The sequence below is a fragment of the Sciurus carolinensis genome, chromosome 6 (assembly GCF_902686445.1).
Source record: "Sciurus carolinensis chromosome 6, mSciCar1.2, whole genome shotgun sequence".
In the NCBI taxonomy this organism is placed as follows: Eukaryota; Metazoa; Chordata; class Mammalia; order Rodentia; family Sciuridae; genus Sciurus; species Sciurus carolinensis.
In genome coordinates, this window is record NC_062218.1 from 116451316 (window position 1) to 116479270 (window position 27955).

Below are 27955 nucleotides of genomic sequence, written 5' to 3' on the forward strand. Positions count from 1 at the left end.
AACAGAAACTGCAATTTGGAGGGGAGCAGAAGATGTTTCCCTTTGAAACTTGTGGCTCAAGGAACCAACTAACAGTCTTGGGAAGTAAAGAGTTCCATGTGAATTTTTGTGAGAATCAAGTATGAGGGTACTGATAATGTTGGAAGTGGACTGTTATGTGTGGATATGACACCCTGCCTCCTAGCACTGATCTTTCTGTTTCCAGAGCCTCTCACCACCGATAGAGGTGTCCAGGGATGTGCTGCCATTTTCCCTGTCCTTAGAACATGTAGGTCAAAATTTTCCAGATAGAACTTTTACTTAGCTCAGCATTCTGAGTTAGCTTGTTAATGTGCCACAATGCCAATATTTGCCCTGAACTATGGAGAGAATCTTTGCCTGCTGATCTTTGCATTCCATGTTAGCACATTCTAGCATACACAGCAGACAAGATGAATTCTAGCTAGCTTTAGCCACAATTCAGTCCTGTAAATCCCCTGGGGAGCAGGACAACAGAAAGAACTGGTGGTGGTGGAGGGGGGAGATGAAGGATGAAGACTTCACTGTCTGTAGGACACAAAGTTTAAGAAACTCAAAGAGAAGATTTGATCAGCACAGGTTCCAATGATTCACTCTCCCCACCTCATTGGGGTACCATGAAGGGGATAACAATTTTACATTTTTATGTAAGAATGCTTTTTTTCTTCTCTTAACTTTTAGAGTTTTTCTTTCTTGTGTGACTTTTATTCTCTTTTCTTGTTTTAAGAAGCCAGGAAACACTTGTCCTGAGGATTTCAGATCCTCCTTCTGGCAATGGAGACATATCTGCCTAAGACATTGGCAACATAATAATTTCCAGCATGACCACTTTTCCCCAACACGACATTCCCACCCGACATTTCCTCAGGCCACACAAATAGACCAAAACCAGAAAAAAAAAGACATCCCAGCAAACAGGATGGGCAGGAGAGCTCCACAAGTATGGTGATGAGAACTGAATCCACATAGGCATCTTCTGAAGGCAACACCTCCACTACGTGGTCAGAAAGCAGTAGGTTCCATGGGGACAGCAGGAACCTTAGGAACCTGGCAGGGGCATTGATGGACTTCTCACCCATCATCCCTCTACAAGTGTTTTCTGTGCTGACCTAACACTGTGCCTTGTGCCCTACACCTGTGCTATGATGTTTTAGTTAAGAACATAATCATGTTTCAGTTAAGAACATAAAACAATGTTGAAAGATCAGGAGAGGAGACACACAGATGCTCAGGTACTCACACCCCAAGTCAGGAGGGTGGGGAGAATACTAGGCTCCCTTCACATCCTATGCACAGTGGCACTCAGGACCAAGGTCTCAATCATAGTGTACATTGAGGCCTGCTTCTGTTCAGGGACTGTAAATATGACTGTCACTTCTGGGCTGCTGGACTACTGCCCATAAACTCCTGTGCATTTTGAAACTGCACTAACACAAACATTCACAGTCCTGTCACTGCACTTGTGACCAGCAGGCAAGAAGAGGCCACAGGAAGTTGTGGAACACAGGATATCTCAGGGAGAACAGGTGTTTGGAGCCGAGAGTAGAAAAGTGAGTGTTGGCTATAGGAATAGAGGTTTGGGGGCTTCTTGATGAAAGGGCCTCAGTCATCACATACTAAATAATTAAGTAAAAGAGCCCTTCTTTCTTACCTGGAGAGGGAGTGTCACCTTGCACACTAAGGGGAAGGTCAGCTTCTGTTTCAAGGAGCAACAGAGAAAACACCTATCTGACAAATCCCTGCTCTGCCCAGTGGCAGGTATAGAAGAAAAGACCTAGGGAAGCCCATCTTTCCACTCCCCACACAAAGCCACACAAAATGCACACAAGGGATTTCTCTGCTATATGGCCTTCCTTCCCTCCTTCAGGATTTCTGAACATCTGCTGTGGTTACCACCCCACCAGCCTGGAGTTGTCCAGCTGACTCTGAGCTTCCTCCTTGGGCATACTCCTCTATGACCTTCATAATGCCTCTCCTGCCTCCCCAAATCTTCTGCATATTGTAAGCTTTAAGGGAGCAAACAATCTAGTCCCTAGGGCAAGGTTGGATCCAAAATCATCCATTTCCTGGATGTGTGTCCCACAAGCTGAGAAGTGGCTTTACTTCAGGGGAATTTACCACCTGTCTTTTTTTTTTTTTTTTTTTCTCCTTTCTTTTTTGTGGTGCTGAGGATTGAACCCAGGGCCTTGTGCTTGCAAGGCAGGCATTCTACCAACTGAGCCACAACCCCAGCCCCCGCCCATCTTTTTGTTTAGAAAAATATTCAAAAAATTTTTTTTCTTTTAAAAAAACATCTAAGTTTCCAAGAATTTCTCAACTGGGGCCCTCCCTGAAAATGGCAAAGTATCAATATGACAAATGGGCACTTTTTTAAGGAACCAATTTCTAACCACTAAAGCAGGAAGAAGCTGACAGAGTAGCTGTGGGAGTTCCAGTCCTGTGAAGATGCCAGAGCTGAAAGATGACCAAAACCTCCCATCCTGACTGAGGTGAGGGTTCCTTACTCTCTATTTGTGCACAATTCACTCTACAAAATTCAGTGTCGATAGAGTCCAAAGATCAGAGCAATTCCACATGGGTACACTTGGTTTTTATGTATGTAGCATCCATAAGACATTTTGACATGTCCACTCCCCAAATCCCATGTGCTCAACTTTAGCAGTATCCAGGAAGAGATTGTGGGTGGGTAGGTTTCACTGACTGTGTTGAAGCACCCAGCCACTGTTGCAGGCAGGCCCGTCCCTGCCCACTGGCCCACCTCTTAATTTGCTGCACATGGGATTATGGACATGATGCCATAGAACACTCTGGAGCCTGCAATTCCTTGTCAGATGGGTATTCTCCAATAGCTGCCACCCACCTGTCCACACACCTCAGGGAGGGGTCTCAAGATTGGAAAAGGAATTCTGTCTCATACACAACAATCGGTTCAAACAGAATCAAGTCTACAGTGGCTCAAGGGGAGAATCACTGTCTATACTATACTAGGTCAAGGGAAGCAAGTCCACATCTACACTGGTTCAAGGAGCACAAGTCCTCATCTACATTGGCTTAAGACAAGTAAGTACCAAACTACATTGGTCAGCTGAATGAATATCTACCCTGAATAGGAGAGGGAAGTACAGAGGTCCAGGCCTCTGCAGGGATTGCTGCTGGGCTCCTCTCCTTGCCCTGAGTCCTACCTTTTTCTGTTTTTTGCCTTCTTCTTCTTTTTTTTTTTTTAAATCTGTCCTTTAAAAAAAAAAAATCTCTGGAACATCAACATTATTACACAGTTTATGAGAGACAAAAATTTAAGATATCCCAGAAGCACAGTAGGAAAGACAGAGAAGAGCAAGGCAGGGAAAAGTATCCCAGGGACAAGAGTGTCTGGTATTTCTGGCAGGTGGGGGCAGAGAAGAATCTGGTGGATCCAGATGCACTCCTGACTAGAATCTGCAAGGAGAAGCCTGAGCCACTTGGCACATCTTACTCCTGACCAATGGCAGACACTACAATGTCAGGATCTTCAGAGCTTGGGATCTTCTGGCTGTCCACTGGTTTGTCTGTCTCATCTCTGCATTTTCACTGGAGACACTGTGTTTCAGAACCTCTGACCTGTGCCCTCCTTCCACTTGAGCCCCTTTTCTTCTGAAGACCAGCCCTCAAAAGCACAGCATGCAAAGACAAGGCTGTTGAATGCAGGTGGCAATCCTCCCAGTCACTCTTTTCCAGTCCCTGCTGTTGTCAAGGGATTGAACTGGGGAGGTACACTGGGAGGACTAGCTGCCCTTCTGTGACCCACCAAGGATCATTCAGGGGTTGGGCCTGGGGTACACAGGCCTACAGGGCACAAGGTCATGCTGGGGCTGGGGGTTGAGGTGTCTTCACATGGGGGAAGTGGAGAGGAATGGCAGGCACTCTGGCACTTGCCTCACCTTCTGTGCTGACTGCTTGGCCTCCTCAGGCTGCTGCTACTGCTCACAGGGCAAGGCAAGGGAAGGCTCACTAGCACAGTTCTTGGGGCAAACACTGGGAGAATCCACAGGGCCTGGGAGAGGTCCAACCACCCAAAAATACACAGGCTTCACAAGGAACCCACAGTCTGCCCCCTTGGTTCTCTAGTGCTAGAGTATCAGGTAAATAGAAATGGCCTCATTGTTATTTTCGATTTTCCAGGGACACCCAGGAATTATAGGGGTCTTAACCCATGTCAAACATGATTGTTATATAATGGCAGGTTCACAGTGTTTGGAGGGTGGCTTATTAGAATGACTAGGTGAAGATTCCTTGCCCAGGCTCAGACATGGATGCCCCATTATCTGCTCTACGGTGGGCCTCTGCATGGGGTCCACCGTAAGTATTTGATGGATGAGGCTCTGTGCTCCCTTGGACACGTGCAGGGAAATATGGTACCTTGCTTGCAAGATCCACTTCTTCAGTTGTGTAGTGGGGTTTGCCCCAAAGGAGCATCTCCCTGTGACCACAAGATAGAGTGTGGCACCCAGGTCCTCATTTTCTTTCTTCTGGACAATTTTAGGGGCATGGTATGAGAGAGTACCCCAGAACTTGTTCAGCTTCTGCCCAGGCGTGAATCTGGTGCTCAGACCAAAGTCAACGAGCCTGATGTTGCCCCTGGTATATACCACGATGTTCTCCAGCTTCAGGCCTACGTGCACAATGCCCTTCTCATGGAAGTAGCACACAGAACACATAATCTGCCTGAACAGTGTGTGAGTATGTGGGCCTTCTCCTCCTGCATGCCACCTGAGGCTGGGATGTGACACTGTAGCTGTCCCCAACCTTTGTGCTCCATGACGAAGTAGATACGGTGGGTGGTCTCAAAGATGTGGAAGAGCTCGATCATATTGCATTGTTCCAGGGCCATCAATCAATCTGATTTGGAAAGAACAGGTTCATTCCCTCTGTATTTCACAGGACTTTCACCACCATCTCTTCCCTGGTGAGGAGATGGCAGGCTATTATCACCTGGCTGAAGTCCCTCGCCCAATGTCCCTCAGGACCTGATAATGATTGGTAAGGGCCATCTTATAGCAGGAGCTGGGCCCCTGCAGCACTACACTTTTCTAACTACTCTAACCACACATTCTAAGCTGAAACACCAACTAAGGATGCTAGCTTGAAAAAAAAAAACAAACATAAGACCAAATTCAATGACTAAAAAGCCAAAGACAAAACAAATTAAAACTTCAAATCACCATCACCAACCACCAAATGTGCTAACTATCTGGGAATCCGACAGGTCACCACCAAGAGATTCCTGTATTTATGGACAAAAACCCAGCTGCAGCCACCCACTTATATACCTTAACAGTGGTTCCTTATAAGATCAGAGCAAATAATGAACCAGTCACACCTGGGCATAATTCCCAGTGGTCACCTCACTTTGGGGCCTCCAGGACCTTTTCAACTTTCATAATAAGAATAAGAAAGGACCCCAGAAGCTTTTTGCTTCCGTGGGTTATGGAGACTGATATTTACATGTTTAGTGATCAAAACTTGTAGGGCACCTTCAATGGTCTTTCATTTCAAGTCTGAAAAATCCGTAACTTTTGGCTTTTAAAAACTTCACTGTATATACACTCATGGTATTCCACTCCTATTTCTTCCAACTCAGAATGACTGGTTGTGGGGAGCAGTGATTTAAATCTGACTGTCTCACAGCAGGAGATGCACCTGCTCTGAGAACTTCCTATGCAAAGGTGCAGGTCAAGATTGCCCAGCTGTTTTGGTGATGCTCTGCTAAAAGAGGTTTTGTGCAAGGCACAGGACTATCAGTCTTGACCCTGAGTTCAGACACCAGCTGCCAGAGGTAGAGAATTATGAGTGCAGAAAGATAATTATAATTTGACTTTGTTCTTCAGCCTGCCTGCTTTCAAGAAACTTTCTCACAGAATACCCTTTTGATGATAAAATCTATATAATAAATACATTGAACTGGCTCTGAGTCATTGCTCCTCCATTAGAGGATTTTGTTCCACCTGGTCCCAGCTTTCTCTCTCTCTCTGTGTCTGTCTTTTCTAATCCCCCATCACCCCGTGTGGGTTTCTGAATTAATGGCCCTGCAGGTCACAGCAACTGGTGTCAAAAAGATGGCAGCACACTTCACTTACATTGTGATATTTTAAACACAATGCTCTATTCCCTAAGACACTCTAGAGTTTGGTGTTAACACCTATGGGGTTCAGAAGGAAGGAGCATTCATCATCATTTCCCCATAAAGTTCTCATCAAATTTCTCACTAGAAATCCTGGATTGCAAAAGGCAGTGGGTTGATATGTTCAAAGTGATATAGGATAAAATATGGAAGCCAAGAATACTAGAACCAGCAAAAGTGTTCTTCCCATTGGGGGAAGAAATGGAGGTGTTCCTAGATACCTGGGTCTCTTCCTCTTGCTATAAAAAATACCTTAAACTGGGTGATTTATTTACAATAGAAATCGACTTCCCACAGTTCTAGAGACTGGCAAGTCCAAGGTCAAAGCACCTTGAAGCTGTATTCTCACATGAGGAAAGGGGCAGAAGGACTGAACAGGTAAGTCCTTTTCTTTTTTCTTTTCTTTCCTTTCCTTTTTTGACATATTGGTACTTGAACCTACATCCTCAGGTATGTTAGGCAAGTACTCTACTACTGAGGTACATCCCCAGTTCTTTTTATATTGAGACAGTTCACTAAGTTGCTCAGGTTGGGCTTGAACATGTGATCCTCTTGCTTTAGTTCCAGAGTAGAGAAGATTATAACCTGTTATGGTTTGGATATGAGGAGTCCTCCCGAAAGCCCTTGTGTTAATACAGGAAATATTCAGAGGTAAAATGATTGGATTAAGTCCTTTAACCTTATTAGTCCATCCTAGGTTAAATGGACTGATTGGCTGGTAATGATGGGCAAATGGGGCATGGCTGGAGGAGGTAAGTCACTGGTGTCATCCCTTTGAAGGGTACTAAGTCACTGGTGTCATCCCTTTGAAGGGTACTCTGTCCCTCTGACCCTTTCAACTCTCTTCTCTGTCTCTCCTTGCTGCCCTGAGGTGAGCAGCTTTCCTCCTCTGGGTCCTTCCCCCAGGATGGATTGCCTCTGGGCACAGAGCATGAGACCTCAGAAACTTGTTCCCCAGATAAATTCTTCCTCTTGGAAGTTTTCTCGTCAGGTGACTTGGCCACAGCAGTGAAAAAGCTAATTAAAACACAGCCATATCCCAATGCACCCAGCTTGACAAATGTACTTTTGTGTGTGTGCAGGAATGATAGTTGAGCCAGGTCCTTGCACATGCCATCCATGGGACTGGAGCCTCAAGGCCTAACCACCTACTGAACACTGTTAACCCACCTCTCAACACTGTTAAGGCTGAAATGTCAACAGGAATTTTGAAGAGACATACACATTCACATCATAGCACCTGAGCACAAGAGCTCAAGGTGTTGGTTTTCACTAGATGTGCCCTGTGTAAGGGGAGTCCTTCAGACTGAATGGACATTAGATAGAAACTGAGATCTTGATAAGGATAGAAAGACCTTTGGTAAATCAAATTTCATGATAACTATAAAAGTTAGTGCTATTTTTGTTTTCTACCAAATGGAGGAGAATAATATAGCAGAAAAACCCAATTGTGTCCCATGGTATTAAACACACAATGCGTACACATGTGACATTGTGACATCAGTAACTGAGGAGGTAGAGTCAGAAAGATAAGGCAGTAGCATTCTATACAATACTGAAGTTATGCTGCTCTGGAGTCACATCAGAGCAGTATCTTCTTCTCATGTTACATGTAATTCCCAAATGGGAAACACAAACAAATACCTTCACAACATATCCACTCAAAGCTTGCCCTGCTCTCTCTATAAGGATGCAAACCACACTGAACGATGAGCTCACCCTATTCCCTTATCACCTCAGCTTAGGGAACTACATCATAATAATGTCATTTCTTGGGGCAGGAGGAGGCCTTATTCCTTGCTGTGGAGTCAGAAGCTAAACATATCTTTGGGGGCAAATAATTTAATTCATATACTCTCTAGTTCTATTTTTCTGAGTTTTTATCAATAGGTGTTGAATTTTGTCATATGATTTTCCTATATCAATCCATACGTTCATGACTTCCTTAGTTTGTCAATAAAGAACTTTAGAACCTGAAGAGAGGACTTTAGGTCTTGAAAAGAAGACATATGAACTTAAATATTCAGTATGCAATAAAGGTAAAAAATAAACGACCATGATCAGAATACACAGGATCTCTGAGATAGCATCAAGAGAACAAACCTGAGAGTCAATAGTATAGAACAGGATGTGGAGATAGAGGCTAAAAGCATTAAGAACATTTTCAATGAGGTAGTAAAAAAACTTTCCCCATATCCAAAAAGGAGATACACAACCACATACAGCATGTATATAGAACCCTACAAACATAAGATCAGAACAAAACCTCATCATAAAACAAGACACATCATAAATCAAAATGCCAAACATTGAAAATAATGTAAGAATACTCAAAGCTGCCAGAGAAAAACATCAGGTCACATTTAGAGGCAAGCCAATAAGGTTCACTTCTTACTTTTCAATTCAGACACTAAAATCAAGGAGGGCCTGGACTGAGATATTCCAAACTCTGAAAGAAAACAATTGCCAGTCAAGATTCCTATATCCAGAAAACACATCTTTCAAAATTGATGAGAGATGCTTCCCCTCTCTCTCATCCTGCACAAAAAAAAAAAAAAAAAGAAAAAGAAAAAGAAAAAAGAAATGGATCAAAGGCTTAGGAATTAAGACTACAAACTTTATAACTGCTAGAAGAAAACATAGTATCAAAACTCCATCACATAGGTGCTGGTACCAACTTCCATAACAAGACCTCCAAAACAAAAAATAAAACCAAGAATCAGTAGGTGGGATGCTGTTAAACTAAAAATCTTCTGCAGAGCAAAGGAAAAACTTAAGAGTGTAAAGAGAAAATCTTGGCCAACTACTCCTCTGATAGGGGATTAATATCCAGAATGAACAAAGAACTCAAAAAACAACAACAACAAAAATAACCAATGAATAAATAGGCAAAAGAACTATACAGAAACTTATCAAAAGAAGAAACACAAATGGCCAATAAATATATGAAAAAATGCTAAACATCTCTAGTAATCAGGGAAATGCAAATCAAAACTACATTAAGATTCATTTCACTCCAGTCAGAATGGCAATGATCAAGAATGTGAACAACAATAAATGCTGGCGAGGTTGTGCAGAAAATGGTACACTTGTACACTGTTGGTAAGATTACAGACTGGTATGGAGATTCCTCAAAAAACTAGGGATGGAACCACTATGTGACCCAGCTATCCCACTTCTTGGTATTTTCCCCAAAGATCTAAAATTGGCATACTCCAGTCATACAGCCACTTTGATATTTATAGCAGCACAATTTATAATAGCTAAATTATGGAAACAACCCAGATGGCCATCAATAGATAAACGAATTAAGAAATTGTGGCATACACACATATACACAATGAAATTCTTCTGAGCCATAAAAAAAGAATGAAATCACAGCATTTGCCAGTGAATGAATGGAAATGAAGAATGACATGCTAAGTAAAATAAGTCAATCTCAGAAACTCAAAGGTCGAATGTTTTCTCTCTAATGTGGAAGCTAGAGTAAAATAAAGGCAAGTAGGAGGGAAGGCTAGGCTAATATAACCAAGCAAATATAAGCTAACAGATGAGCAAAAGGAAATCAAGTAAAATAGAGGAAGGGGAGTGGGAAAGGGGAGAGAGGATGGGAGGGAAAGCAGGAAGGGAAAGGCAGGGGATCATGAACTGAAATAGATTTCCATGCATAATATGAACCCTACTACTATGTATAACTATAAAGCTCCAATTAAAAATAATAAAAATGGCTGGGGATGCAACTCAGTGATTGAGTGTCCCCTGTGTTTCAACCCCAGTAATTCCCACACAAAAGTATTAAATATTATTAAAATTTAATATTTATTATTTGATTTTTAAAATATTTAAGGAAACCAATTCAATTAAGCACTGTCAAATTCTGGATTTTAACAGGGGAATAATGATGAATATAAAAACAAGCCTAACTTAAATAATTTAAAATACTACTTTGACACTATAATATTATTTGTAATATCATTTTAATTAACCCTTTATCAGCACAGGTAAATAAAAGGTATTGAATATTTGCTTACCATTATTCAGGCTAATCAAATAACATTTTTTGGCAATTTCTTTGAGATTATGAAATATAAACAATGAAACCCTACTTAATTATATGGGACATACACACGGGCATGTGCACGCACACACACATACACCTGTTAATGTGTTGTGTAGATATAATATAATATCTCTACTTTCAAGAGGCTTTAATAGTTCAATGAGAAAATACATGTACATAAGCTTTAGAATATAACTGTTCAAATAAGCCACAGAAAAGGTACTCTTAGAATGCCAGGGAAGAGGTCCTAAGTCTGCCTGAATAAATCAGAGAGTTTACCTTCTGGAATGAGATGGAGTTTTCCAGGATGACAAACTGAAAAGATGAAAAATGAGGGTCATCTGGTCTTTGTGATAACTACTACTCTCCCCTAGCCATAGACAAATGTAAACAAATGGGTGTGACTGTGTTCCAATAAGACATTATTTAAAAAAATGGATATCCTGCCAGATTTAGCTTCTATATAGTTGGACGACCCCCTCCCTTATAGCACCATCATCCCCTCATTACCCAATCTGGGAACCTAAGCATTATCTCAGAGTCCTGTATCTCCCTTATCATCTACATCTTCCATTATCTAGCAAATCACCAATTCCCATTTTTTAACTACACTGTCTCTCAGAAATGATGGTCCCTCTAGGTCCCACTCAGTTTGAGAGAAAGCAGTTGCCAGATGCTTGGCAGGTATCAACAGAGACACATGTGGCAAGGATCTGATGGTTCCTTTCATAGTCATGTAAGTTTAGAATTCAATCCTCCTCAGGCTTCAGATAGCTGAAATCTACCTCGAACCAGAAAACTTGGGTAAACTAGAATGCTCCTGCATTCCTAACTAACCCTGAGAAATTGAGTAAGATAAGTTGCTAAGTTTTGCAGATAGTTGTTACACTGCAATACGTAACTAACATGTGGTGAGCCCACTGTAGCCCATTCCTTCTGCTTATCACTAAAGTTTAGAGGCAAAAAAAAAACCCAAAAAACAAAAAGCTACATGAGGAATCTAAGAAGTAAACAGATTCAGACATATTGTGAAAGAAGGTGAGTTTACTTTCATCTTTTCTCTAACAGTTTTGTCCTGAAAGTGGCCCTAGTCACAGATTTGAGCAATAGCACAGAAAACTAAAATTCTGACAGAAATCTCACCTGTATAGCTAGACATGAAGAGTATGTGTGCATGAATATCTCTCTGGATTTTTTTTTCTTTTCTCTTGGGAATTTGCCAAAAGTAGGCCCCATGCAAGGAGCTGCACTACAGATGCAATAGCACAGGTAACACCGTCTTCCTCACTAGAGAACTGAGAAAAGGGAACTGTAGAGCCTAAACAATGTAGGGGAAGATCCCAGAGATAAAACTGGAGAAGAGGATCCTGTAATTCTGTGAACAAGTGTGCAGAAGTCTCAGGCTCAACCCTGAGTGGGATATATACACAAAAAGAAATGCAAATAGTATAACACTTTCTCAAAGACTTTTGAGAATCAAACTGGTATACAGAACATTGCCAAAGTCCCAGATTAAGTTTTAAGCAGTACATGCATGGGACACACACAAAGAAGCAAAGTCACTGAAAACTGAACTGAGATGAGAACCACTGCTCCAGAAGGCAAAACAGAACTTGAACCTAAAGAAGCTCAATGTCTGACAAAATAAAAAACAAACAAATACCTAAAACATTCTCCAAAAAATTGTAACAGGATGCAGAGTCTACATTATTATGGTTTGGATATGAGGTATCCCCCAAAAGATCCTGTGTTAATGTGGAAATATTCAGAGGTGAAATGCTTAGATTATAAAGTATGAACTAATAAGTCCATTCTAGATTGAACAGACTGAGTGTGGTAACTGTAGGCAGGTGGGGTGTAACTGGAGGAGGTGAGTCACTGGGGATGCCTTGCAAAACCTCATCTTCCCTGGGATACCTTCCCCTTCCCATCCGTTTGTTTCCTGACATTGCCATGAGGTGAATAGTATTTCTCTGCCACATCCTTTTGTCATGGTATTCTGCCTCACCTTTGTCCCAGAGAAACGGAGTTGGTTGACCATGTATTAAATCTCTGAAACAGTGAGCCAAAACAAACTTTCCCTCCTCAAAGTTGTTCTTGTCAGATATTTTGGTCACAGTGATGCAAAGCTAACACAATATGACACTTGACATCTAAGATATAGTCCAAAATCATTTGTCATAAAAAGAATTCAAAAAATGAGACAATCAAAAGATGCTAACCCAAAATAACACAAAATTTAATATGTCAGTTTAAAACAACAAAAAAATTAATAACTATGCCCTATAAGGTAAAGGTAAATACATCTGAAATGAATTGAAATGACAGCTCTTAGTAAAGAAATATAGAAGCTACAAAAACTAAACAAAATTTTAGAACTGAAAAAACTTATCTGGGAAAAAAAAACTTCACAGGATGGACTTAATAACAGAATGTACACAATAGAGGAAAAGTGTCAGTGAACTTCAAATTCATAGAAAATACTCAATTTGAGTAACAAAGATAACTTCTGAGAAAAGAAATTGGGGGAAAAAAAATGAACAAGGCCTCGGGGATCTGTGGGATACTATAAAGAATCTAAAATTCATGCCACTTCAGTCCCAGATGGAAGGATGAAACATCTGCTCATGGGGCTGGGGTTGTAACTCAAGTGGTATAGAGCTTGCCTAGTGTATGTGAGGCACTGGGTTTGATCCTTGGCATCACATAAAAATAAATAAAATCAAGGTATAAAAAAAAAAGACTATTTCAGAAGTATTTAAATAAATAGCAGCTAAAACGTCTCAAATTTGGAAAAGACAAATTTATAGATAATAAGAAGTTTGGTGAGCCTCAATGAGGATAAAATCAAATAATACTATGCCTACACATATCATGAAACTGCTAAAAATGACGTATTTTAAAAAATTGAAAGGACCTAGAGAAAAAAGACACATTTCTACATGGAAACACCAATTTGAATTTCTGTGGTTTCTTATCAGAAATCATGAAAGCTAGAAAACAGTGGAAGAATACTTTTAAAGTGCTGAAAGAGTGCAACTGATCCAGAAACTATAAACTGTGAAAATAACCTTCAGGAATAAAAGTGAAAGTTTTTAGATGAAACAGAAATAAGAGAATTCATCTTCAACAAATCATCTCTAAGAGAAATGCTAAAAGGAAATTATGCTGAAGAGGAATGAATTGAGTAAATTGTAAATGGCAAAACTCTGAATAACTGAGTGAACTTTTTTTCTTTAGTTCTTTAAAATAGATATGACTTAAAGATTTTAATATAGCATGCAACTATAATACATGCAGATTATAATCTATAATGAATTCATATAACGAATGTTTATATTATGCTAATATCTTGGATATTTATAGTTTTCTGACAAAAGAATTAGAAAAACAAAAACTTAACATACTTATATAACACCAAAAGCAACCCCTTTGTCTCATAGCGCAGAGCTTAAGAGTGGAATGTGGGATAGGAATGGTGTGGGTGGTGGGCAACTGCAGTAAAGGCTACTGCAGCAGCAGTCCTACTGCTGTGGAAAGGCTATGAGGCATACTTTCCCTTTGGGTGTCTATTCATTATTAGCAATGTGGAAGGCTGTTTTCTACTGCTAGGGAGCAGCCATGGAGCAGTGACTCAGTAAAAGCTCTAAAGACCTACTTATGTCTGTCTCCATGAGTTTTCCAGGTTCCTAGTGAGTGCAATTTATTCTCCAGTAGAAGGATAGAATGGTGTGGGAGGAGAAAGTAATGGTGAAGGAACACTGATGGCCTCTTTATCTGGAGCCAAGGTGCTGTTCAATCAGAACTACAGTTGTCCAAGATATGAACTGAGTAGGCAACAGTACTCTTAGTGAATGGGTGTATTTTCTTCCCTCGCAGCATCACCTTATAGTGTGCAGAAAGTTCTAATACAAAATTTTAAGGTTTCTGCTAATATCTCAAACTAAAAAGTGATGCTTTGGATTCCAGCCAAGATCAAAGATGCCCATTACAGCCTCTCTCTCCCTCATGGATTAACACTAAGAACACTGAATAGAATGCAAAAGTCAATCATATAAAAATAAATAATTGCAGGCAGATTGAAGAAGGAGTCAAAATGTGAAAAATGATTCTTAAAAGGGTCAGTTTTTCAATTTTTTTCTTGATTTCTGTTTTGGATCTTCCTGAGGATATTGCCAATTGGAAAACCGTTATAGATGTGAACAGTAATGACTCCAAGAAAAACTTCATATTTCCGGCCATAACACAATGGCCCCTGTAACCTAGAGAATTTTTATTTCTTCACCCCCATTCTCTTTTCTGGCACTGACCTGAGGCAGATACAGTGTCTTAGCTTTATAATATCAGCAGTGACAATAGTGCTAACACAGAAAACCCTAAGAGAAAATCTAATTCTCCAGCCAAGTGAACCAGGAAAAGAAGATGCAATACTCTGTCTGAGGAGTAAGAGGCAGAAATCCTCACTGATATTTTTTCCTTTCTTTGACTTGCTTTCCTGCCAGACTGGCCCAAGTTGAGCAAGTATGTGACAGTGCAGGTAGCTAAAACTCAGACAAGTTTTGTTTCTGGCCAAAAGAACTAAGAGAGACCCCTAAGAAGTGAAGAGAGAGATGGCAGGAGTGGGGGGAGTAATTCTCTTAATTCTATGAATGAACCTACGTAAATCATGGGCTTATCTCCAAGCTGCATATATGTAGAAAAGTAGAAGAGACTCAAAGCAGTCTACCAAAATTTCCATGGTGTCTCAAGTTTCTGTACATATTGTAAACAAGGAATTTGCTCCCTTGTTCTGGACTATGTTTTCTTGAAAGTTCGTATAGTAAATAACCTTGGAAGAGAGAGGTAAGTGTCTCTTCAAAGCAAGAATACTGGGTAGTAATATACTGGGTAGTATTATAATGCTAGGTAGTATTATAAAGATTATGTATTCTCCAGCACTACAAACAGGCAGGATTATGGCCAATTACCAATGATTTAGCATACCCAAGCTCAAGTTCCTCAGCTTGTACAAAGGTACAGAATCCACCTGGGCCCATCCACCTAATCTTATTGGGACACAATGGGCAGGGAAACTGTCACAAACATGATGCTTATGTTGCTTGCTATGCTTTGAGTAATAAAATCCTTTATCATGTTTTCTTCCAGCAACCATAAAACAGATTAAACTGTTAGCTTACAAGGAGAGTAAAATTTTTAGACCTTTTTATAGGTGTTGAGATTAGAAAGTCAGTGAACTTGTAGATCAACAAAGAATATTCAATTTAAATTGAAAAAAAATTTAACAGAATAGCAGAACCTTTGAAATAATATTTTAAAAAATTATGTCATCAAAGTCCTAGAAAGAGACATAAAAAAATAATCAGTGGAGAAAAATATTTCAAGAAACGATGGGAAAAAATTTTCCAAATTTGATGAAAGACATAAATTTACAGATTAAAGAACAAGCAAACTCCAAACAGGACAACTGCTGAGAAAATTATGTTACATCATAAAAAATGGCTGATAAGAAAAAAAATTAAACTTAAAGGCAACTAAAATCACAAAAAAATTACATTTAGAAAAACTACTAGAATGACTACAAATTTCACATCAGAAATCACAGATCAGACCAGAAAGCAGTAACATGAAATCTTTAAAGTGCCAAAGGAAAAAAAACTTTCAACTAAGAATTTTATATCCTTTAAAAATATCAGCAGATCAAGAATGTGGAAAGAGCTAGCTACTGGGGAGATCGAGACAAAAGGATCACAAGTTTGAGGCCAGTCTGCATCTCAGGGAGACACTGTCTCAAATAAAAAGGACTGAGGATACTGCCCAGTGCTATGGTACTTGCCTAGCATGTGTTTCAATGCCCCCAGCACTGAAACAAAAACTAAAAAACCCAAAGGTATTTCATCCCCAGGACCACAAACAAACAAAGCAATGAAAGTGAAATAAAGATATTTTCAAATGAAAGAATACTACAGGAATTTGTTTTCATTAGGGCAACTCTAAAACATTACTTACAGAAGTTCTTCAGGTTGAAAACATATAATAGAAGAAAGTAACAAAAACTTGGGCCTTCAGAATTAAAGAATCTCAAAAATAATAACTAACCGGAGAAATAGGATAGACAAGTTATTTTTAAATGGGTATGACTAATGGAAATAGAAATTGTCACATTGTCTGGTAAGGTTTTCAGTATTTCAATATTTAGTACATATGAAAATTATAAAAGGGGGCAGCAAATGAACCTATGTGGTATTAAATTTATAGAAATTTATGTAGCATTTTATTCATAGAAATACACTAACTCTAATAGAACATCAAAGATTAAGTATGCTATTGCAATTCTAGAGTAGCCATTAAAATACATATTTATAAAGAGGTAACACACAAAAAAAATCCAGTACATAAAAGAAAGGAGAAATGATGCTGGGCAGAGTGGCACATGCCTGTAATCCCAGCAACTTGGGAAGCTGAGGCAGGAGGATTTCAAGTTCAAACCCAGCCTCAGCAACTTAGTGAGGCCTTAAGCAACTCAGCGAGACCTTGTCTCTAATAAAATATATTTAAAAAAGGGATGGTGGTTAAGTGCCTCTGGGTTCAATCCACAGTACAAAAAAAAAAAAAGAGGGAGAAATGAAACAGGGAAAAATAGAAGAGCAAAAACAGTAAACATATAAAAGGGTAGATCTAATCCAACCACAGCAGTAATTACATTAAAATATAAGTAGTCTAAACATACCAATTAGAAGAGAAATGGTCAGATTGAACACAAAATTAACAAGTTAACTACACAACAAGATGCTGCCCCACCCCCCCCATACAGTTAATAAAGTCATAGGTTAAAATACAAAATGCAAAAACTGTCACATGAATAGAAGAAGTAGACTGCTTTACAAACATCAAAGTGAACTTCAGAATTAGGAATACTGCCTAGCAATAAACGGCATAATAAAAGGATCAATTCAACAAAAAGACATAAAAGAATCCTAAATGTCTGTGACTAACAAAGCTTCAAAATACTGCTAAATAACACTGATTTAAATAAAAGAAGAGTTAATAAATGGAATTATATTTGGAGACCTCACATTTTTCTCAATAATTGACAGAACAATTAAATAGTAGGGAAAGACAGAGAACACCTGAAAAACCCTTTTAACCAATTTGACCTGACATTTCTAGAACACTCCATCCAACCAGACTACATAGCATCAGATTTAACAAGAAATTAGTAACAGAAAGTTGTCTGTAAAGTTCTCAAATCTTGTAAATTAAACCATACATACTAATTAACACACAGGTCAACAAAGTCACATGGAAAATTATATCCCTAAATACAAATACTAGGAAAAGAGTTTCAAATAAATAATCCAATCTTCTATTTTAAGAAACCAAGAGCAAATTAAACATAAAGCTAGGAAGGGAAAAAAGGAAATAAGGAACAGAAATCAATGAAATTCAAAACAGAAATATACAAAAAAAAAATCAATGAAAACAAAAGCTAAAAAAAAGCTGGAAAGATTCTAAGAAATTGCAAACTTCAAGACAGACTAAAATAAAAACACATAAACAACAAAAAACCTCTGAATATGTAAATTGCCAATATCAAGAATGAAAAGGCACCCATGGGCTCCACAGACACGATAATACAATGGTAAAGAGTATTAAGAAAAACTTTATACTATTCAGTTGTACAACTGAGAGTAAATGTTCAAATTCCTTAAAATACACATACTGCCAAAGTTCACCAGGAAAAAATAGTCTATTTAAAACACTAAATTTGTAGTCAAAAGTCTTCTTTTGAACAAAACTACGGCAGATTTCACAAAACTACGGCAGATTTCACTAGAGAGTTCTTTCAACATTTAAGGAAGATAAGACTAATTCCACACAGCCTCTTCAAGAATATGGAAGAAGAAAGAATCCCCAATTCATTTAAGGAGGCCAGCATTTCCAATACAAAATCAGACATTACAAGAAAAAGAAAACTATACACAATTAGAAACAAGAGCCTAAACAAAATATTAGCAAAATAATCCAGCAATATATAAAAAGGATAAATACATTATGTGTGTGGGTTATCCCAGGAATTCAAGGCTTATTCAATATTTGAAAATTAATCACTATAATCTTCCTTATAAAGAAAATTATGTGATAATCACATCATATTCAGAAAAATCTTTTGTCAAAATCAACATCTATTTATGAGATGAATGTTGGTTTCTCTCAAAAAGGACCTAGAAAGGAAAGTGCTTTAGCCAGGTGATGTTTATCTACACACACACACACACACACACACACACACACTTACTTTACAAATAAAATATATAAAAGAAAAAGAATATTCTTCTCCTAGAACCATGAAAAAAGAAATTACATCCTCTAATACCACTTCTTGTCAACATTATACTGGTGGTCCTAATCAGTACAATAAGGCAAGAGGAAAAGAGGCATAAAGATTGGAACAAAAAATATAAAACTCTAGTTACAAACAACAAAATTATCCACATAGAAAATCCCAAGGACTACATAAAAACCTACTAGAACTAATGAGTTTTTAGCATAGCATCCCGGGTCAATATGCAACCAATGAACTAACGTAAAAAAATGAAAGAAATAAAATCAGCAAAACACAAAACAAAACACCATGAAATACTTAAGTAGAAACTATCAAAAGTGCTGGGTCCATATGCTGAAAACTACAAACACTGATAAATCAATTAAGATCTAGAAAATGGAAAGACTGCACATGTGGTTAGAAGGCTTAATATAGGGGTCTGGGAGATAGCTCAGTTGGTAAAGTGCTTGCCTTGCAAGCACAGGGCCCTGGGTTCGATCCCCAGTACCGGGAAAAAAAAAAAAAAAAGAAGGCTTAATATATGTTAACGTGTTAATTTTCCCCAAATTAATCTACGGATTCAATGCAATCCCAATTAAAATTTCAACAGATTCTTGATAGAAATCAGTAAACTGATTCTAAAATCATGTGGAAAGACAAAAGAACAAAGACAGTCAAAACAATTTTAATATAAAAATCAGAGGACTCATACTACTTGATATTAAGACTCAGTTATAATAATAAAGACAGTGTAGAATGGCAAAAGGATAGTCAACAGATCAGGAAACAGTCCGGAAATAGACCATACGCACAAGGTTGTTGTGGTATGAAATATGAGTAGTGTCTCCCAAAAGTCCATATATTAAAGGCTGCATCTCCAGAGTGGCATTATTGTCAAGTGTTGTGGCTCTTTAGAATTGTGGGGCCATGTGGGATATGGCCTCAAAGGACTACAGGACCCCCCATCTGTCCTCACCCTATTCCTAGCTTTAAATGTGACCATTCTGCTTATAACATGTTCTCTGGTGTGCTGCCCTCACAAAAAAGCCCAAACCAATAAGGTCACCCAATATTGGACTTTAACCTCCAAAATCATAAGCCAAAATAATTCTCTTTACTTCACAGGCAGATTGTGCCAGATGTTTCACTATAGTGACAGAAAGTTGACTAATGCAATAGTCAATTGATTTTGACAAAGATACAAATACAACTCAATAAAGAAAGACTATACCTCATAAGCAAATTAACTCAAAATGAATTCTAGGCCTACATGATCAACCTACCAACTATCAATATTGAAGAAGAAAATAAAACCAACCTTGTGACCTTGTGTTTAAGTTAGCAAAGGATTTCATATTCCATATGACATTTAAAGCGGAAACAATGAAAAAGGATAATGTTCTTTTACCAAAATCATAAACTTCTGCTTTGTGAAAGAAAAGGTTAATAGAATAAAAGATAAGCCTCAGAATGGGAAAAATACCTAGAAAACACATATCTGGCAAAGGATTCATATTCAGACTACATGAAATATCATACAAATTTTAATAGGGAAACCCAAGTTTTAAAACAGACAACAGATATGAAAGGACATTTCATCAAAGAAATGTCAGCTGGTGAATATACATATGAAAAGATACTCCGCATCACTAATCATTAGGGAGTATATATTAAAACCACAAGATGGGTTAACTCAGTAGTAGAGTTCTTGCCTAGGGAGTCAACTAGAGTTATGCTTCTTCATAAATTCCTTTCTAGTAATTTTTCATGCTATTGCCTTTAAATATCTGTTCACTGTTTTTTTCCCTCTAAAACATAGGTAATTTATAATAATTTTTTGAAAATTTAGTACTTTTAAAGGTGGAGGCTATATCATTTAACAAATTTATGACAGACTCCCAAATCTACATCTCTAGCCCATCTAGTAGTTCTAGCTACCTGTTATTTTTAGTTACTTATTGTAGTGCTGGGAATTGAACCCAGGGCCTTGTACATGCTAGGCAAGCATTCTTAACACTGAGTTACACCACCAGCCTGATAATTATCTTTGTTGGTCTAACATATATTCAATGAAATAAATTTATAATTCTTTGATCTACAAATGATTCAAAGAGAGGGAGCCATACAAATATTTCCTTTTAATCTGTTACTGAATCAAATCCCTTCTTTTATTATTTGTATTTTCTTCTGTAACAGAGCTTCCAATTTATCAACCCACCAACTGTACCTGCCATTCAAAATTTATTCCTCAGGCAGTTATATTAATCTTCCTAGGTAACATGCTACAACCATGCAAATCTTCCATAGCTTTTACTTGCCTACATAACAAATGTGAGAACTCTTCACAGTCTTACTACATAGTAAACCTGTAACACAACCTACATTTAGCTACTCAAAATTATTTATGGTTCCTATAAATAATGGGACCAAACACAAAGAGATCCTTGTAACACTCCCACTTTAAAATTTCAATCCACCCTTCAAGATCTCTCACTACCTTCTCAATTAGTTTTTACAAGTCAATAGAAATATTTACTGTTCATTCATATGTGTGAAGGAATGTGAATTAGTTTCTCATTTTATTGGCATTTTATGTTTTCAGATCATATAATCATAATCTCTCTGTATCAAAATCTTCTGTACATCTTTTTCTTCTCTACTGGAGATTATCCATCCTCAAAGATTTGCAGTGTTTAGCTCATCTTTGTACTCCTATTATCATATAAACATTATAGTAGAGACTGTAGTCCCAGAGGCTTGGGAGGCTGAGGAAGGAGGGCCACAAGTTCAAAGCTCAGCAATTTAGTGAGACCTGGTCTTAAAATAAAAAGAGCTGGGGATATGGCTCAGTGGTTAAGCACCCTTGGGTTCAATCCCTGATACAAAACAAAATACTACAGCAGAGAGTAAACAATTATTTACTGAAGTCAACCAAATATATTATCTTCTGGGCATTATAGCCTGGGATTAGATGTTAGGAAAGGAATTCTAAAGCCTGTGATACCCTCATCTAGACATTCTAGTTAAAATGCTCTATAAACATTTTGATGTGATAATGTTAGGAAAACTAGTATGCATCTTAAATTCAGCTGACTTAAATTTTAGATTAGTAAAGAACCAGGTATAAACACCTATTTGGTCAATTGACTTTTTGACAAGTATCCCAAGACCATCATTCAATGGGAGAAAGACAAACTTTTTTAACATATAATGCAGGAATAACTGAACTATTGCATGTAAAATAGAGTTGAACCCTTACCTAATGCCATCTACAAAATGGATCAGGACTGTTATGGTTTGGAACTGAAGTGTTCCCCCAAAACTTATGTGTTAAAGACTAGGCCCACAACACAATAAAGTTCATAGGTGAGGCTTTTGGGAAGTGATTGAATCATGAAGGTTCTGATCTCATCAATGGATTAATTCATTAATAAATGGATGACAATTGGAGGGTGGCAGAGGATTGGGGAAGTGGGACCTAGCTGGATTCTTTCTCTTTCTCTTCTCATTCCTTTCCCTAACCCAAACCTAGCCTCTCACCACTTTATCTTATAGTCACAATGGAAACATACAGCAGACATTTGAAACAGTTTTTATTTACTTAATACAGTTTTATGTGACTTTCTAATTTTGAAAGAAAATGAGGTTTATTTTTCCCTTAAAGGAAATGAGTTTAAAACTGGGTTAAAAAACTATGTATAGATAAACTAATGTGTAGGCATTACAAACTGTATAATTATGGCACTGAAGCTGTGTATGATTTTCACTTACATGAATTTCAACTGACCCCCACTCTAAATCAAATAACCTCAAATGAAAAAATTTCTATATGAATGACATAATTTTAAAAACTCTGATTTTCTTTTTAAATTAAAAAGAATTCATTTATAAGTCTTACTTTCAATTTACAGTTTAGGTGAAACACATTTTCTTAGGTAATAAGCACTGAAGGCAGATGATCTGCATCAGCATCACTTAGGCCTTGCAATTTATGTTCTCTATGGATCAGAAGCACTATAAGGAGAGCTTTGTAAAGATACAGAATGGGCCCTATTGCAGCTTTACAGAATTATAATTTGCACACCAACAATATCCCAAGGTAACTTAGGTATAAAGTCTGAAAAGCTCTGATCTAGAGCACTTATTAAACATGGATATTCCAGTGAGGTGCAGGCATCTGCATTTCCAACCCAAATACTATGGATTTTCTGATAGAAAGTTTGAGAAGTACTATTTAAAAGAAAAGTGAAGTACTCAAAGAGGATTCCTGTAAAGCAGTTTTGGTATACTAAGAAATACTGCTATATATCCTTCCCCAAACTTTTTTTTTTTTGTATTGTGGATTGAACCCAGGGGCACTTAACCACTAAGCCACATTCCCTGCCATTTTTATTTTGAGCCAGGGTCTCACTAAGTTGCTGAAGCTGCCCTCAAACTTGCAATCCTCCCAAGCTGCTGGGATTACAGGTATGCATCACCACATCCAGCTCCCCGAACCTTTTGAAGGAAAATAAATCTGAACTTACAAATCTCACAGCTAAACTACTTTCTTAAAATTAGTAACTTGAATGAATTTATGAAATACGGTGTTTAAGATTAATAACTAACATCAACTTTATTTACAACTTTCACATGCAAGATAAATTTAAGGTATTCCTAATCAAACTTTGTACACTTTCACTGAAAAATAGTCAAACATATTTTTAAAAAATTCCCATCCATGTGAGAAATATGATTTCTTTTACTTCACTCCAAACAAGGTTCACATTAGTTCAGATAGGTCAATCAAGTTTGTTCTGAACCTCGTGGGGGGGGACTTTTTTCTATTCCCCAAAAGGAATACAGTTCTTTCAACATATCAATGTAGCTGTATAACATGCATAAAGGGCAAAAATTAAAAAAAAAAAAGAAAAGAAAATAAGCCCCCAAAATATATCCAGCAAAATAATTCTCACTAACTCTTAGGACATCCTGGTTTTTGACAATTCAGTAAAAATCTACTAAATGCAAATGTTCAAGGTTTTGTGAGGAACTCAAAGATGATCAACACACTATCCCTAGTCCCAGGGAACCTATGATCTGAGGGGAGGTGGGGTTTAGCTGGAACTTTGCACCTCCAATTAGCAGAATGTGGTCAGTGCTGAAAATGTTTCCGGGAAATTCCCAGTCTCAGGTAACTAAAAATTCTGAAAATAGATATTCTATAGTAATTTCCAAATGATCTGGTGCAGAGGTGAAGGACCAAGATAGCACTTTATATGTAAGTACAGTCTGTGGTAAATAACCTTCTGGGAAATTTGCTTACATTTTAATAAACAATTAAAATTAAGATTTTAGGTGTGTATGTTTTCAGTAAATGTAAAGCAATTCAAATCTGAACTAGACATAGGCGGGTCCAATACAGTTAAGTTCATAGAGGGTGTTTCCTTTGACAAAAACAGGAACACGGCCTCAGAGATCGCTGATCATGCGAGAAAAGAGGAAAAAGGAGTGGAGATCTGTTACTATTTCTCCCCTGTTAACTTAAAAGGAAAAAAAAAAAAAAGCTGTTTCCTGAACTATTCCCTCTCTTCAACTTTAAAAATTTTCTAAACACGGTGGTCTCCAAAAGGTCTAGGAACTTTGACAAAAATGGGCAAATGCACTTACCTCCTCAATAGCCAAAACAGAGATTATTACCTCGAGGGGAACCAGCAAGTCCACTAAGGGCCACGACTGAAAAAAAAAGTGCACCCAAATGCTCCTCTGCGGACCCTCGGCCACTCTGAGCTCACTTCACTGCTCTCCCCCTTTCAGGGCACACCCTCCCGTGGGAAGAGAAAAGCCAAGCACCTCTCCAAAAGGGCTACGGAAGCCCCAGGGGAGCGACGAGCGGCGCGCTGGCGCCCAAGACAAGATCATTTCTGGCCTGGAAGAAGAGGTGCCACTGACACCGAGAAGGGCTGGCAGAGTGGGGAACGGGCGCTGCGATGCTCCCGGCCCCTCAGAGAATTAGGTCGGTCCCCAAGGCCCGCAGGCTGCTCTCCTGAGGAGGCCTTGCCGCCCAGGCCATTGCCCAGCCCACTGACAGGTACCTGAGGTGGGGTCCGTCACAGGTGTCACCCACCTGGTCTCGCAAACCCTGGGGGTGAGAAGGGACAAGTTGGGGTAGGGGAAAGGCACCTAAGGGAGAGACGCGGGCAGCAGCGCAGCGCGGAACCCATGGCGACGCAGTCTGACCTCTAGCGTGGAGACAGTGCTGGTGAACAAGTCTTCTCCGTCCTCCAGCTCCTCAAAGTCGGTGGGTTTTCCGTCCCCCAGCGGAGGTGGCTCCCTCTCGGCCGCCATCTTCGCTCGTCCGGACGACTGCGCGAGCTGGGCCTCGCGGACCCGTCACGTGAGCACGCACAGCCTGGCTGGCGCGCGGACCCGCCGGCTCCCCGCCTCCCCGCCTCCCCGGCCCGCCTCTCACGGCCCCGCCCAGCGCGTGGCCCCGCCCCCATCCTCGTGACGGTGACCGCCCCTTCGCGGCTCCGCTTCCCGCCTCCGCGTCGGAGTCTTTGCCTGCTTCTCCTGGCCAGCTTCTACCGCCTACTTGGTGACCTGACCTTGTGGAAGAATTCTGGACTTCTATTTCCGCAGCACCATCTTAGCAGGGCTAGGCCAATTGATTTCTGTTGACAATACCAGTTTTGAGAGTCTCCTTTAGGAAATAGAATAGGTTGAGGAACCACTCTTTGGACTTGAATTATATACAGACTGTGGAAGCAAGGCTTATACTCTCAAACTTATCTGGAGCAGTGCAAAAGAACCTTCTGATGTGATGGAAATGCTCTACATCTGGCTGTCCAAGACAGTAGCCACTGGCCACGTGTGACCACAGAACACTTGGAATGTGCTGTGAGAAACTTTGAGTTTTTATCTTATCTCATTTTAATTAATTTAAATAAACCCATGTGACCAGTGGCTATAGTGCAGCCCTAGGTAACAAAAAGCTACTGAATAATTTGTCATCTGTAGTTTATTGCAATTTCATTATGAACCTTAAACAATATTTTTTCCGACAGAGTTAGGAAGTATGAGAGGTAAAGTGATAGCTTAGTGGTACGCCCTTGGGTGGTATGATCCCCAGCACCTCCACCAAAAAATGAAGTGGAAAAATGGCAGGAAAATCAGCAGATAATTGGTAAGGACCTCATACTCACACTCCCTGGTTTCTGCTCTACCAGTTATGGACAGTCTGGAGTCTGTCACAGCTTAGAAACTAACTTCCTGTGAAGTTGACAGTCTGATTTGAGGTGGTTCTTCTCAGTATCCTTCATTTTTACCTGTACCTTTATGTATTTCTTTCTACTTTCTGTCTTATGCTGTGGTCATTTGTACTCCCAGCTTGTCTTACTGGATATCTAAACTACTTGAAATATTGGTTTTGCTGCTTTTAAAAGAGACCCACATTAAATGTGACTTTAAAAATGTACATGTTTACTTATTCCTTATGAGGACTGGGGTTGGTATGAAAGCTCCATGAAATCATCCCAGGTTATAAGCTTCTAACGGCTCTGCCCTCCCTAGGAATCATCTCTTCCTAATTATTTAAGCTGTCTTAAACCCACCACAATTTCACCAGGTTCCAACTGGCAAAAAAGTGAAAGTAAAACAGAATGACATCACTTTCCCTTTAAGAGGACAGAACAGAAATTTCACACACCTCTCTGTCCACATATCATTGACTAATTTGTTAGTTACATGATCATTCCTAGCTACAAGAGGGACTATGTATGTTAGTTAGCCTTGCACACTATAACCAAAATACCTAACAAGAATAACTTAGAGGAGGAAAAGTTTATTTTGGATCATGATTTCAGAGTGCTCAATTCATGGTTGACCAACTCTGATGCTCTGGGCCTAAGGTAGAACTTAGTGGTGGAAGGGGGTGATGAAGGAAAACTCCTTAGCTCATGGCATCAGGGAACCAGAAAGAGAGTGTGTGAAGAGCTAGGGACAAGATATAATCCCCTAGGGCATGCCCCTAGTGACCTCCTTTACCAGCCACACTCAATCTGTCTACAGTGACCACCCATTAGTCCATTAAAATTATAAATCCAACAAATGGATTAATCTACTTATGAGGTTACAGCTCTCATGATTATCTACTCATTTCACCTCAGAACATTCCTGTACTGCCTAACCCAAAGACTTTTTGGTGGGCCCATCATATCCAAACAATAGCACTAGGATGTGTAATCATTATTTTAGCCTGGAAGAATGACTATGTAGAGAACCAACAGTCTCTACTATAGCAGCCTTTCACTGTTCTCATGGTAGTATACCTGTGTTTCCTTCTAGGTAATTACCCTTCTCCCACCCTTAGCTGCAGCTCTCCAACACAGTACTGGAATACATGAACTAGGCTTACATCAAGACAGCAGCTACTCCCTGAGCCCCCATGATTGGTGGAAGAATCAGTTGCATTTTCCACAAATTTTATGCAGTTTGATTGTTGTTCTTTCCCTAATCAGCCTAAATTCTCTTCTAATTCCTGTTCTTTCAGAATTATAAGAATTGTCTTACTGTTTTTCTCAACTCTTCTTTCTGTTTCATCTTCTCTGAAATCCCAGATTCAGCCATCAGCTTCTCAAATCTTATATTTCAATTCCAATTACATTATATTCTTATATTCCAATGGCTAGAACCTTTTGCAAAGTAAGCTTAACCTCAGATTGAAGATCCTGTAGGTCATAATCTTCAACCCCAATTCCACACTGCATACATATCATTATTTTGTTTCCTTTATAAAGCCTTCAACTGTTCTTTTCAGCAGAAGTTCTAAAATTTCATTTTCTCCTCAAGTAACCTACCATCTTTTTCTCCTCATTTTCATCAAATATCTTCGCCTCCTCACTTAATAACAAAATAAATGAATAATAAATGAATCCTTCAACCTTTGGTTATGAAGCAAATTTTCTTCTGTTTTCCCATCAGTTGCTGTGTATGTTTTTTCTAACACCTGTCACATCAAACTGTGATCACAGATGCTTTTCTATCACCTCTAATGAAAGGAGGATCTTTGCTCTCAGGGATTATTTCTTAGTTGACATTGGATCCTGAGTAGCCCTGTGTTAGTTCCCTAATAAAATAAATTATACAAAACCTTAGTAGCTTAAACCACAAATATTCTCCAAATATTCCAGAGAGAAACAAGTCAAGTGAAATTCAGGTCTTAAAAGGGTCAAAAGCAAGGTTTTGTGCATCGCTGATTTAGTGACCTGGTTGGCGATTATGGAATTTCCTTTTTAATGACTGGGAAATTTATGATGGCCACCTCTTTTGGCATGAGGACAACCTCCAAAGTTTGCATATCTCCTGAGAATGTCTTATGTTCTTATTATTAGAGACATGATGCCTTTTCTCTTTCTAC

General features: G+C 39.0%; 1 protein-coding gene across 2 annotated transcripts in view; it reads right to left on the bottom strand.

The window, feature by feature from the left end:
- Snx2 (sorting nexin 2) overlaps positions 1–24948 on the bottom strand; it is a 72087-nt gene extending 47139 nt beyond the window's left edge. The window contains exon 1 of one of the 2 annotated variants that reach the window (XM_047556005.1): positions 24778–24948. In XM_047556005.1, coding sequence (XP_047411961.1) covers positions 24778–24885 — 108 coding nt within the window. In that variant the 5' untranslated portion in view covers positions 24886–24948. The remainder of the gene's footprint in view (positions 1–24777) is intronic. The other variant, XM_047556006.1, reaches the window with a different exon arrangement.
- Positions 24949–27955: the final 3007 nt, after the last annotated feature.